Genomic DNA, 15,022 nt, shown 5'->3' on the forward strand with positions numbered 1-15,022 from the left:
GAAAGAAAGAAAGAAAGAAAGAAAGAAGAAAGAGGAAAGAAAGAAAATTACCATTACCATAGCACCATGGAGTTCGAGTCCTTCCACAAAACTTTACCAGTTGGAAGCTAGGTATGGTGGCACATGCCTATAAGCACTTGGAAGATAAAAGAAGGAGGATCAAGAATTCAAGGTCATCCTTGGCTACACATTGAGTTTGAGGCCAGCCTGTGCTACATGAGACCCTGTCTCAAAATACCAATGAGGAGGGTGCAGGGGGTAGAGAATGTTCAGTGTTAGGAGCACTTGCTGCTCTTATGGAAGACCCAAGTTCAGTTCCCAGGACCCACATCAGGTGGTTCACAACTGCCTGTGACTCCAGCTCCAGAAGGATCTGACAGTCTTCTGGCTTCCCCAGACACAGACCCATGAGTATTGGCACATGCCCATGTCATTTTAAATTAAGTAAATTGTAAAGATATCTCCATGTCCAATTGTGTCTCTGAGGTCTTAGCTCACACACCTGTGGTAAGCTGTGGCAGGGACAGTGCCAGATATTGCAGGCTAATGCTACATTGGCTCATGTGGAAGGTGCCATCGTGTCCCATAGCTACAATGGCCGTTACCTCTCTGCTGCATCCTCTCTCTCTCTCTCACCTCTCTCTCTCTTACCTCTCTCTCTCTCTCTCTCTCTCTCTCTCTCTCTCTCTCTCTCTCTCTCTCTCTCTCTCTCTCTCTCTCTCTCTCTCTCTCTCTCTCTCTCTGTCCTATTTGGCCTCCACCTCTGAGGAGCAGGGAAAAATCTCTAATCTCTTCCTGAAAGCTTTCAGAAGCATTTTCCTATTTCAGCAAAGTGTGATCATACAAAATTTATATTCAACAGCATCAGCAGTTTTTCCCCATCAATATTTCCTTTTTAATTCCAGCTTTATCTGAGTTCCCATCGCACAAAGAATCTACTTTTGTTCTTTTAAATACCAATCAAAACAAAAGAGTCTAAATTTGAATATAAAGCTTAACCCTACTCAACAAGGTGTTTAGATGTGTCTCCAGAGACTATGGGTGATACTCGGTAATGCCATAGGTGTGGACTTATAATCGTTAATGTGCATGAGCTGAGCCCGTATGGATATGGTTTGTATGAAAGTTCATGAGACCTAGATCTGACTCCTCCGTGCCCTTTCTCTCTGACTTTCACCGTAGCACACGTTGGAGCCGGAGCCAGTCTTCATGGGAATCTTTGTGAAACCTCCTCACGTTTGGCTCAAGCAGCACAGAGTCAGGTACGGTACTGACTCTGAATGAGTACAACACTGGGAGTCAAGACTTGTCTGGGGTTCTTGTCCTAACTTGCTGTGCGACCCTGAGTGAGCCTCTTCATCTCCTTGGGCCTCATTTGTCTCATCAGTAAAATGAGCAGGTAAGCTGTACCGTCACCAGGTTCCTGCATCCTCAAGCTTGGAATTTGGATCCTGTTTTGTGTGTGTGTGTGTGTGTGTGTGTGTGTGTGAGAGAGAGAGAGAGAGAGAGAGAGAGAGAGAGAGAGAGAGAAGAAGCAAAGCAGGCTTTTCCCAGACTTCTGCAAAGTCAGAATGAGAATAAGAATATAGGCACAAGCCAGAGGATCACAGTTTCCTTTCCAAATCAGGAGAGAAAATAGCGATTGAGTTGGTTGTTGCTTGTTGGTTTTAAGTCATCAGGGATAGGAGCTGGGGAGATGGCTCTATCGATAAATAGCCTGCCATGAAGACAAGATCTGAGTTCAGATCCCCAGACCCCACATAAAAAGCCTGACGGGTACAGTGGCAAACATCTGTAATGGCGACACTATGGGAGGTGAGCAGGAGACAGGCAGATCCTTAGAGCTCATTGAGCGGCCAGCCCAGCTTAAAGGATGAGCTCCAGGTTCAGTGAGACACCAGATGTCAACCTCTGGCCTCCATACTTGTACACACACACCCATGAACACATATACCACACATACACACACCCATGAGCATATACACCACACATGCACAGATACCCATGAGCACATACACCACACATGCACATACACACACCCAGGAGCATATACACCACACATGCACACACACCCATGAGCACATACACCACACATGCACACACACCCATGAGCACATACACCATACATGTGATGGACCCTGGGCCATTTGGTTTCCTTAAGTGTTAGCTAAGGGTCAGTATGAACTTTGAATAGCACTCTCCCCTCTTGCTAGGAATTTCACTTTTTTTAGGAATTCTCAACTCTGATCTGCATGAACAACATTCAAAATAGCCAATCATGTATAGCCACACCAATTCCTTTGTCTCCCCAGACCTTTTTCCTATAAAATCCCCTAACCTCTGAGATTCGTGGTCAATTCCTGGTCTCCTGTGTGAGATTGGGGGTTGAACCAGAGCTCTGAAATAAAAATGCCTCATGTTTTTTTACATCAAGATGGCCTGTCGTGTTCTTCGGGTGCATGCCTCCTAGGACTTGAGCGGGAACTCTAGCTGGAGTCTTTCACATGCACATACACACACCCATGAGCATATACACCATATGCATGCACACACACCCATGAGCACATACACAACGCATATGCACACAGCTAGGATAATTATGAAGAAAGAAGATGTTAATTTGGATGACTTGGGAATATCTAATGTTTCAAGGGATATGTGCAGACTTACTGATAAGCAGGCCTCCATCTGAAGCTCTGAGGGTGACATTCTCTTCAGAATGTCTCTTCATTCTCTTCAGTCTCTCAACAGAAGCTAGTACGGAATTCCTAGAGCCGAATCCAGGGACTGGGAACACCTGAGGCAGACGCTACAGTACTGCTCCAGGGGATGCTTAGTCCCTCCTCTCTCAGACAGCCTTGAGGGCAGGCTCTCCATGCCTCTTTTATCTCCAACTTCCTGCTGCTTCTGGCCTTTCCTCTCTTCCTCGGAACTTGCTCACAATCAGAGCAGAAATGAGTCTGTCTGCACGTGTGTTTGAACTGACCTCTCAGGTTAAAACTACAGGCCCAAGTCAGGCCTCCACTGAAGAAAAGCATATCTAGGCCACTTCTCCACTACCAGAGAACCACAGAAACAACACAGACAGACACACACACACACACACACACACACACACACACACGTAGAGACACACACACACAGACACACTCAAACACACAGACACACAGACACAGACACACAGACACACACACAGACACAGACACACTCAAACACACAGACACACAGACACACACAAACACACACACACAGAAACAGACATACAGACACACACACAGGCTTTGCCTCCATTGAAGACACTCTTCATAAAGGATCTGAAGGCCTTAAGTAATAACAATAGCAATAATAATTAGAGAGCTGTGACTGAGAAAATACAGTATATTTTGGAAGTCCCATAGCTCCAAAGGCCATACCAATACCTCCTGAACTCCCCGAATGGCTATACTGGAGGAAGCTTCAAAGAGTGACCCAGGCATGACAAATTAACTATAGACTAAATTAGGAACTTTGGCTCTTAAGCTCTAACCTTGGTTCATCTGCAAGGCCTTGGTGAGTTCATGAGCTCCAGGAATACCTTGTGCCTCCTTTGCAGAGTGGAGAAAGGCTTCCCTTCTGAGCTTCTTGGTTTGTTGCTATCACCATAGCCTGCCTGCCTTTGAAAGGAACCCCAGAGGAGAAGCCTTATGAGAAAAAGTCTAGGGAGCCCCTCCAGCCCCCAAGCCAAGAAAAATGGGGTACCAGGAACTTCCTCTTGCCTCTCTCACCCCTCCCCTTTCTTCTTGAGGCTCAGGGCCCTTTATTAGGTTAATCACTGCCTCGGATTTTAACTACTTCCTCAACCTACTCCACATAAATGACTAATTTTATGTTTACTATAAAGCATCTGGAAAGGATTTAGAAACAAATTTCTACCCAGCAGACTTCAGTTACCTACCTTGATGCCTCCCTGCCTCTGCTAGGGCCTTTCTTGCTCTGAAGCACAAACTGGCTTGCAGCAACAGTAGTAGCAGCCCCGATTAAGCCCTTCTTTCTTTTCTATTAATCCCTACTGAACTCAGCTCCTCCCTCCATCCTTTAGGGTCTGGTCATGTAAGTTCACTCATACAAAATATTGTTTTGTTTTGTTGGTGGTAGTGGTTTAGTTTGGCTTGGTTTGATTTGGTTTTAAGTCACAGTGCTCCCTGAGAATCGCGAAGGTGGAACACTTTGAAAACAACAGACCTTTGAGAAGTCACGGGCCTAGGCTGGGAAGTATGAAGGAGAGAAAGAAAGCCTGATATTGCTGTCCAAGTTCAGCTCTGGGGTCCGGAGGCTGCCCCCGTGCGCCCCCTCCCGGCAGTACTGAAAACCCTCCGCTCTGAGTCTTCAGTGGCAGCCTCGCTAAGGCCAAAGCCTAAGGGTGAGGGGCTCCAGCCTCCCAGTACCATTCCCAGGAGGAGGCCCTGAGGCACCCCTTCTACACCGAGCCCGAGGTTCCCGACCTCAGAGCCAAGTCCATCAATGACACGAGCGCCGCAGCTGCCATCTGCAACTTCCCTGGAGTTAGAAGAGGGGATAAGTCAGAGAAATAGGGGGAAGGAGACTACAAGGGGAGTAGCGTGGAGATGAAAAGAGCGATGAAAAAAGAGAAAGGAGACAGCAGACGCGTTTCAGCTTCAAGCTCCCATTTCCCCTTTCAAATGAACGGCCTCCCCACTGTGAGTAGAATCAAGTATTTATGAAGGCATTTTTTGCATATTAATAGCTGCACAGGGATGGGGCCCGTGCCAGCTCTTAAGTCCTAAAGGTATGGTGCCCTTTTGAAAATACAGGTCTTTCCAGCTCCTCGTAGAATTTGGTTTTCTCCGTCAGATTTATTTCCCCTTCTGCCGTGTGCTTCCTCCTGGGGCCCTACAACTGATTAAGAGAAATTAGGTCCTAGGCTGCCTTCAGAGCCTAGGAATGCTCTTCCCTTTGCGGGGTCGCGGACATCAATCGCAGGCGCATGCTTTTCTTCTTCCCCAGGGCCGCTGGCCAGAGGCTTGAGGTTGGGTGAGGTGCCCCGCACCTAAAAGGAATCTTAAAATTGTAAATGAAAGTTTCAGAAGGAGACGTTAATGCACCTCTGCAGTGAGAGAGGAGAAAGTAAAAAAGAAAAATATGCAATCATTTCATTAACCTTAATAATACTGTCTATCCTCGGAGGGGATTGCACTTCATTTTTAAAAGGAAAACATAAGAGAGTTAGAAACATAAGCAAAAGACATAAACAATTCATATAAAAAATAGTAGCAATAGGCAAGAATATGAGCTACAGGGCTCATATTCTTAGTAGCAGGGCTTGACTACCATAGGCAAGGCCCTGGTTCTGATCCGGAACACTCTTTTACACACACACACACACACACACACACACACACACACACACACGCGCGCGTGCGCCTTTAATCCCAGCACTTGGGAGGCAGAGACAGGCAGATTTCTGAGTTCGAGGCCAGCCTGGTCTACAGAGTGAGTTCTAGGACAGCAGCCAGGGCTACACAGAGAAACCCTGTCTCACACACAGGCGCAGAAGACTAGTAGTTCAGCTGGTTGACGTCTAGCTTAGAATGCACATGGCCCTGCATTCGGTCCCTAGGACCACGTAAAACCAGGCACAGTGACACACACACACCTACAATACCAGCCCTCGGAAGGTAAGGCTCAGAAAGTCAAAATCATCCAGCACATAGCAACTCTGAGGCAACTGAGATATGTGATTTCCTGGAATCTGTGATTTAATACTGGGCAACATCAAGGTTCCAGAAAGTTGGTGAGGAGGAGCCAGCCTGGGCACTGCAAAGGGCTGCCCAGATTCCACTCTCTGTGTGCACTATGATGACAACCGAAGTGTTTTCACACATTGCTAAATGTTTCCTGGGGAGCAAACTGAACCCATCTTCCTCCTCCTCTTCTTCCTCTTCCTCCTCCTCCTTTTCTTCTTCCCCCTCCTTTCTTTTTTCTTTGTTTTCTTTTTTAGTTGTTATTATTGTTTGCTTTTGAGATAGAGCCTTACTATGTAGCCCAGGCTGGCCATCCTCCTGCCTCAATGAAATTATAGTCACCACATCCAGTTTGACTGAATATTGAAAGTGCAAATCAAAATCCTAAGTCAATTGTGATTGCATCTATAGTTGTTGATTTTGCGTCTATGGTTGTTGGTGCTTTGTTCTTAAGCATCCATAAGAGGGCTCGAAATTAGGACACTCTGGGTTCAAACTTCACTTCATTCCTCTGGGATTGTTGTTTCTGTTCTCCTTTCTTATTCTTCTTTTTATTTTTAAGATTTATTTATCTGCCGGGCAGTGGTAGCGCACGCCTTTAAACCCAGCACTTGGGAGGCAGAGGCAGGTGGATTTCTGAGTTCGAGGCCAGCCTGGTCTACAGAGTGAGTTCCAGGACAGCAGCCAGGGCTACATAGAGAAACCCTGTCTCAAAAAACAAAGAAAAAGAAAGAAAGAAAGAAAGAAAGAAAGAAAGAAAGAAAGAAAGAGAGAGAGAAAGAAAGATTTATTTATTTCATTTTATATATAGCTATCTTCAGACACACCAGAAGAAGGCAATGGATCCCATTGTAGATGGTTGTGAGCCACCATGTGGTTGCTGGGAATTGAACTCAGGATCTCTGGAAAAGCAGTTGGTGCTCTTAACCTCTGAGCCATCTCTCCAGCCCCTTCCTATTCTTCTTTATTCTATGAAAAAGGAAAGATAAAAAGAGTTTGTTAATTTTCAAGGTGATGGGGCATACTCATGTGATCTCAGGACACTGGAGGCTGAAACAAGGGGGCTATACTTCAAAACCAAACTGAGCACCCTGAATGGAAAAATAAAAAAATCAAATAAGTAAATAAGTTTAATTTCATCTTGACAGGGTCTCACTATATAGACAACGCTGCATGCATGCTTACTCACAAAGATCTGCCTTTGCCTCCAAAGTGCTGAGATTAGAGGCATTCATTATCATGCCCAGCTAAAACAAATGGTTTTTGAAGTGTACATTATATCCAAGGGAAGCTAAAATGACCCAGAGTCGCAATGTCCAGCAGGAGTTCATGCACAGCAAGCTGAGCAGCAGCAGCAACATTTCTTAACACTGTTCTTTTAACAAATTAAACATTAATCTGACTGATGTTGTTAAACAAGGATCTCATCATTTACCTTTCAAGGACCTCAACTATCTTTCAACATTTTATCCTCCTAAGGATCAGAAAGTCAATGAGTTTGTCTCTTATTCTCAAGTGCATCTCAGGTATGAACTTCTCTTGTCCACTCAGTTCTATGTAGATGGGACAAGTGGGTCTCCAAGCTCTGGTTTGCTGAAAAGCCAAGAGAGGTTACCAGTGGGATATCAAAGAACAAACTCAAACCTTAACTAAATTTCCCAAGAGTCACTGCATACCTTTGATTAAAATAATGCAGCCAGGCTTGGTAATGCACACCGCTAAGCCCAGCACCTGGGAGGCAAAAGCAGGTGGATCTCTGTGAGTAAAGTAAGTAAAGTAAGTAAAGTAAGGCCAGCCTTGTTTACATAGTGAGTTTCAGAACAGCCAGAGTTATGCAGAGGAACCCTGCCTCAATAGATAGATAGATAGATAGATAGATAGATAGATAGATAGATAGATAGATGGATGGATAAATAGACAGAGAAGGGATAGATAGAAAGATAGAGGGAGAGATGGGATAGATAAGGTGAGTATATAGATAGATGATAGATAGACAGACAGATAGATGGGATAGATAAGGTAAGTAGGTAGATACATACATAGACAGATAGATACATAGATAGATAGATAGATACATAGATAGATAGATACATAGATACATAGATACATAGATAGATACATAGATACATAGATACATACATACAGATAGATACATAGATAGATACATAGATACATAGATACAGATAGATACATAGATAGATACATAGATACATAGATAGATACATAGATACATAGATACAGATAGATACATAGATACATAGATACAGATAGATACATAGATACATAGATACAGATAGATACATAGACAGATACAAAGATACATAGATAGATAGCTTTGCTGTCTTTCCTTGAGCCTTACTCAATTTCCTTCTTTTGTCCATACCAACTCCAGCTTAGAAAGGGCAAGGACACTTTCTCAAGCACTGCTTCTTGGGTGTTTTGGTCTGGGGTTTTGTTGTTGTTGCCTTGTAGAGATCCGAACTTTGGCAATGCCTTAAAAGTCTTCTTAAACTGGAATGATGCACCTCTTCCTCACACCACAGAACCATTCCTATTTCCACCTATCCTCACCTAAACCTAGCTAGCTTAGGTTTCGTGTGCTTACTGTAGTATGAATTTGCATTTGATCTTATGTGTCTTAAGTTTCTCATTTGGGGATTTCAAAGGGTAGCCTGTCTCGTTCTGCCTATGTTGGGAATTAGGTGAATAAGACTATATATATGTGCCTCATCTGTTTCAGACATGATGTTTGAAGTTCTTATTACACAGGGGAATAAAATAGCAATAGTTCTAATCTGTTGTGGACCCTCCTGTGCCTAGCCGTGCAAATTCCCTGGTTTCTTGTAATCCTTGCAGGACCCCAAAGGGGAAATGCTCTTTTACACAGAAGAAAACTGAATCTCAGGTTAAGGAAACCTCCTTCTAGACAACATGAACCTGTAGACACACTGTGTTTTGTACAAAGGTTTAAAAGAACCCTCTTTCTATCAGGGCCCTGCTGAGCCATCCCATACCTTGTCTTCTGGTTAACATTTTAGCTAAGCTTCTGAGCTTTAAACCTAATTATCTCAGTATTCTGTTGCCTCACACAACTCACATGAAAGCCACTGAAAATACATCATTGGCATGAAAAAGAAAACTCACAGTCTGAAGAAATACATAATTCATAGGAAAAGCCCACAGTCCTTTTAGGAGGACTCGGAGGTGACCAGGTTTTACCTTCATGATAACAATTACAAAGTTAAAGTGGTGGTGGTGCACGTCTTTAATCCCAGCACTTGGGAGGCAGAGGCAGGCGGATTTCTGAGTTCAAGGCCATCCTGGTCTACAGAGTGAGTTCCAGGACAGCCAGGGCTACACAGAGAAACCCTGTCTCGAAAACAAACAAACAAACAATTTCAAAGTTAAGCCACTGTTCTCCCACACCTCCTACAGCTACAGAGAGAGTGTCAGTGCTCATTTGGACTTGGTTTTCCTGCTCTGGAAAAGCTCCTGGTCATGTGTACATCTGGAGCTGGCTCTTGGCATCCTCCTTAGAGATCCTCATGAGGATGTAAGAGTTTTATGTTGATAGCAACAATTAACCTTCTATCAAAGGAGGAGGGGGCATCTCTCTTTTTTCCCTTTCCTTCCCCCCCCTCCCTCTCCACCTCCCTCACTTTTGTAAATATTTCTTCGGTTGTGGAACTTGATTCAGAGGGTTTCTGAAGACCTAAGCAAAATTCCTTTCTGGCTCAAGTCTACCCAAATCTGTCCACTCCCAAACTCTGTAGACAGTTCAAAGACAATTTCCTAAAAGGGTTTACTTTTAATTTTTATTACAAAACCAAAGTTTTATGTGTTGGATTTGTTTGGCAAATCATTATTCTAATAGTTCTGTGTTTACTGATCTCTTGGTTATTGGTGACACATAATACCTGCCTACTTAAGGCCTTGTTCTTTTTTCTATTTATGATGGACAATTTCAAACATATGTAAAGTGACACAAATTTGAACAATTATCTCCCCATTATCTTGAGAGGGTCTTTCTGAATAATAAGTAATAGCAGCCAGTGGTGTGGGGGTTCATGGGAAAGACTTAGGATTATCTCCCTCAATCTTTAGAACAGCTCTGTTGTGGGTACAGTTATGGTCTCCGTTTTACACAAAAGGAAATGGATGTCAGGACCACCAGGACCCTGTTCACACTGACCTGCCCCCTCCCCCCAGAGGCCTGGCAGAAAATTAGGGAATCCATAAAGTCACATTTAGATCCCATCTTCTTGTTTCCTGGCGCTGCGGTCTGAGGCAGTTTCCTTAACCTGAGATTCAGTTTTCTTCTGTGTAAAAGAGCATTTCCCCTTTGGGGTCCTGCGAGGATTACAAGAAACCAGAGAATTTGCACGGCTAGGCACAGGAGGGTCCACAACGGAACGGGTTAGAACTATTGCTATTTTATTCCCCTGTTGTCTGCCTTGAAAGCTGTTACCAGAGAGGACTTGGAGCTTATATGGGGGTGGGGGGAGACAGAAAGTTTGGGGACTATAATAAACACATTGGGCTCCCTACCCCAGAGCAAACGCTGCCAGAGAAAACTTAGAAGTTAGGGAGCAAAAGGGTCGGGGGTGGGGGGGCAGCAAAGAGGACGGTTTTTGTTTTCTTCCTCCAGTCCTCCTCCTCTGTCCCAGCATTACTAGGGCTAGTTCAACTTCATAGCCTTTCTACATTACGGGGTAGATAAGCTTTTCTGGCTCAATTTGGAACTCAAAGCACCACGGGTAACATTATGTCTCTAGTGACTGATTTAAAATGACCCTTTTATAGTGGAATCAAGTTGAGGTTCCCTGTCGATTGTCAAAAGTGGAGAGGTCACACCAGTAAAACAGAGTTGGAAGTGGAAGCCCCAAGTTAGAAGGAACTGGAGGGGGGGATCTGTTTCCATCCCTTCCCCCTATCCTTCTATCTCTATCTAAGGCGCAGCCACAGGCCATCACTAAGCTCAGGAGGGATTCCTGCCTAAGCCCCCACCTTGTCGCCCCCTCATGGAAAACATCGGGCCCCACCTCCCTAGGGAAAGAGCAGATTTCTCTTTTGGCTCAAAAGTTTTCTCCTCCAGCTCCAACTAAACCAGATAAACAATGATTGTGTTGTGTCAACAAAGCACTTAATTAAAATGAGGACAATATCAATTAGAATTCCTGGATAAGATTTGCTTCCAGATAATGGAAGGCCTGGAGCTAAAGTGCCCTGTGGTTCATTACTGAAAATCTTCTTGAGAACAATGAAGTGAGCACTTTTATGTAGGTGGAGAAACTGAGGCACAGAAAGCTGGTGACTTAGCAAAAAAAAAAAAAAAATTAGCCCTCACAAAGGTTAAGGACTAGAATTGCTGGGTTTCTCTTTCTTAGGCCAGGGCTTAGTAGCTAGCTAGTGAGCTAATGTCATAAACACTGAGGAGAATGCTAACAATTGTTATAGACTTGAGTTATGAAAAAGTAGGTGAGGGGCTTGGGGTATCGCCCCCAGTTGGTAGAGCCTTGCTTGCCTCGTGTGCTTGAAATCCTGGGTTCGATCCTTACCACTGCAGAAACTGGCATAGTGGCACATGTCTATGATCCCAGCTCAGGAAGCAGAGGAAGTTCAAGTTCATCCTCAGCTATGAAAGGAATTCAAAGACAGCCTGAGATACCTGAGACCCCATCTCCAAAAAAGAAGGGGAGAAAAAGGTGCTGGGGACCAAAATTCTCAACAGAAGGAAAACAAGGAGTCCGTTTCATGGCTAAAGGCCAGCTGTCTCCATCCTGCCCAGTGCTCCTGAAAAGTCCCATGCCATACATGTTGCCAGGCACACACGCATACACACAGACTCACACAAAGCCTTAGGACCTCAGGTGGCAGAGATGAGTGGGATGGAGCCACCTAATCAGTGAGAATGCTGAGCACACGGATGATGAGCGGAAACAAGCTGTAGGCTGCAGACCCTTTGTCCCCTGGGAGGCTGGGGGTTTGAGATAGGATCCTCCCAGCCCTTTGTGGCCTTCTGTGCGTGAGACTGCTCTCCTCTCCCAGGCAGAGGAGACCTGAACAGAGACAGGTAGGAGAGGCACTCAGGGGTGGCTGGGTGGGAGTTAGTTGGCAGTGACCGTAGCCCTCACAGATCTCTTTTGGAGAATCACAGATCACCAGGAGCCAGCAAAGTTCCAAGGGCAGCCCAGCCCCACCCCTGTTCCCAATTCGACCGCAATTTAGTGCCATAGGCTGCCAAAGGAAGAAGCAACTAGGCCCTAGAAGGGAGCCTGGTCAGGCTCTTTCAACTGCAGTTCCCATTCTCAGGATCTGGTTATGCAGGGTAGGGGTGAGGGTGTTCAAGTGCCAGCCATTCTCCTCTACACCTAGGGACCAACTTTCTCCCACCTCCCTTCCCCACCAGGGTTCAAAGCTCCCAAAGGATAGGAGGCTAAAGCCATGGAAGCGGTGTGGTGGTCAGGACGCTCCCTTTTGTTTGCTCACAGGAGGGGACAAATGCTCAGGTGCATAGAGATTTGGTGGGACAACTTAAAGGACTCCACAGGGTTTCAACAAAGGCATCTCCACTGCTCCGCCCCTCTTCCCATGCATTAAGATAATAGTAGGGTGTGTTCACCAGGCTCTCCAGGCTCTCCCTCCCCCCTCCTGTTCTTTCCCCAAAAGCTCAGCTTGCCTACAGGTTCCCAGAGACATTTGGCAACTGGCTCTCAGGCAGAGTGGAGCTGTGAGCTGCGTGGGAGGCGAGGCGGTTAGACGGCCAGAGTGTTACAGCCTACTTAATGAGGGACGGGAGCTCCTGAGGGAGCCATTAAGCGGCAGCTACAAAGGTGGGGAACCCCAATTAGAAAGGAGTGGGAGACATCAGGAGGAGGCCCTGCAGGACAGATCCTTGTCTTGGGTGACTCTGTGGGACTCATGGGTGGAGATGTAGCTGCTTGGGTTCAGAGTGTCATTTTAAAGTGAGATATCCCAAGGTCTGTTTGTAGAGCCACTTGTGACGCTTTAAGAAATCTCAGGGGAGGAGGAGAAATGACTAGGGGGTTGTTCTCCCTGAGTCTATAGTTTGGATATTACAACCCGAGAGTACTTAAAGAAATGATAAGCTATTTACTTAACTTTAATGAGCATCCCCTTTCAGTCTGGTTCATGTGTGTTCCTATGGATATTTGTATGCAGCCAATTGCTCCCTTCTGTTGATAGCTCAACCAAATCGCATTATGGTTACAGCAAGATAATAATCCTGGATTTTCCATGGCTCACTCTGTCAGAGTATAAGATTAGCTCTTGAATTCATTAGCAGCCTTCTCCTTTTAAATGTCAGATAACTGTTTAAATGCCAAGCACTTGCGCAATGCGTTCTGTGCAATTCAAATCAGCTTTACCAAATTAACTCATTCGTCTTTATTGTTTTGGTTACTATAGAGAAAGGCTCCCGGGTGATTTCAGCAGAACCTCAAAATCGTCCAATATTTACAGTACCACTTAGGGAAGGGGGCTGGGTGAGTTGGGGTTTTTCTCTGAAATATGTCACCTTTCCATCCGTTCTAAATCATTTCCACCAAACTGTGCACATGAAAAAAACAAAACAAAAAACAAACCAGCTTTGGGCCTCTGCTTCCTTCCAGCCCCATCCTCACCCCTTCCCCTTCCTTCTGTGGAGCCCTGGGTTCTTCCTCTCCTTCCTGACTTTTAGAGAAGGTGACCCTAGGTTTCTCTTTCTGCCAACGTGTTGCTCCCAACATACCCTAGAGCTGCAAGCACCAGTTTTGATTGCTCTGCCCTGCAAATGCAAAAGGGAGCTCACAGGGTCGAGATTGAGCCCAGAGGCTGGAGCAGAGCAGGGCTGCAAAAGCAAGAACCCTACCCTCCTTTTCAAAGAGCCAGCTGCCTGAGTTGGACCTCAAAATAATCAGGCCGTGGAGATAGAGGCTGTACTGACTGGGAAACATAGGGTCTGCTCCAGGCTGGCAGCTCTGTGCCACCCAGTGTGGGTGCCACTGTCACCTCCTTGGGGAAGTCCTCCGTGACTGCCCCAAGGCATATCATCAACTGCCCCACATCCGTCGCTAGTCTATTACTACTACATTGCCTTCATAGATGAGTCACCAGCTAAAATCACCTGCTGACCCATCCTGGCTTGTTCGGCCCAAAATTAGCCATAACACCCATCTGATGAACAGACACCAACCACCCAAGCTCATGCCCTGCTTTTCTGCTTCTAGCTCTCTGACTTTTCCCTCCCCCTTTCACCTCTCAGAACCAGCTTTATATATTTAATCATCTTTACTCCCAGTCTCTCTTCTACTATCATCCATTTGCAGAACCACCTGAACATCACCATCGTCATCATCATCATCATCATCAACAACAACAGTACTTCTGACAGCATCCTACCTTGCTACAACTGATGGGGCTCTTATATAACAGAAAGAGGAAAAGAGTGGTCAAGGGAACACTTAGAGAAAAAGACCCATGAGTCAAGAGGTGTGGAGGGACTTTTCTCAAAGCCCTTGACTCCCAACTGTTTCCAGTTGAACTCCACCTAGGAGTGGAAGTATTTGCAGCCATCAGACCTAGTCTGGGCCCAGCCCTTGTCCCTTAGCCCAACACAAACTCTTCTGTTGATAATGAAGAAACTTCTCTCAAATCATGTCACTGATGTCCGGCTCCACCCAGTGATTCATGAAGGACCATGAGGCTGGCATCGTGAATTCTGTCAGATCTAGCTTGAACCAAAAGCTTTCCTTGGAACTAGAAGAGGGGCAGGAGAAGTCTCTGCCCAAGAAGCTGAGCAGATATATGTCTGAATGACAAAATTCTAGATAAATATTTTTCCAGAAAAACCTTTTTCTTTAGACGTGTTTCAAAACAAAAGGAAATGGATGTGGTTGTTCATTGGAATGGCAGCCACGCGTGAGGACTCACTGACTGTTAATTCCTCATAAATGCTTACAAGTAATATAAGTAAGTGGTATGGGAGGGATGGTTTATGGCTGCCAGGAGAGAGAGACATCTGAGGGTTAGTCTCCCAGAAAATATGGAACTGATCAAATTCCCACCCAGGGTGATCTCATAGCACATCAATGTATGTGACCCCAGCAAATTGGAACACACAACCCCCAAATAAATAACTTTTCTCTTTGTAAAGGAGGGAGCAGCACCACAGGAGGTCAGGCCTGTGGAGGTCAGGGGACATCTGCAAGGGTGCTTCTTGTCCCCTCCCCATCGGAAGTGGGGTGGTCTGGACGCAGGGCTGCCTCTGGTGCTCGTCACTC

The 15,022-nt window shown here is 45.5% G+C and overlaps 1 protein-coding gene across 20 annotated transcripts in view; it reads left to right on the top strand.

Moving 5' to 3' along the window:
• Kiaa2012 (KIAA2012 ortholog) overlaps positions 1-15,022 on the top strand; it is a 119,191-nt gene that overhangs the window by 61,654 nt on the left and 42,515 nt on the right. For all 20 annotated transcript variants that reach the window (XM_031367630.1, XM_031367625.1, XM_031367616.1 and 17 more), the window contains one exon: positions 1,183-1,262. In XM_031367630.1, coding sequence (XP_031223490.1) covers positions 1,183-1,262 — 80 coding nt within the window. The remainder of the gene's footprint in view (positions 1-1,182; positions 1,263-15,022) is intronic.

This window comes from Mastomys coucha, unplaced genomic scaffold (assembly GCF_008632895.1).
Source record: "Mastomys coucha isolate ucsf_1 unplaced genomic scaffold, UCSF_Mcou_1 pScaffold14, whole genome shotgun sequence".
Taxonomy (NCBI): Eukaryota; Metazoa; Chordata; class Mammalia; order Rodentia; family Muridae; genus Mastomys; species Mastomys coucha.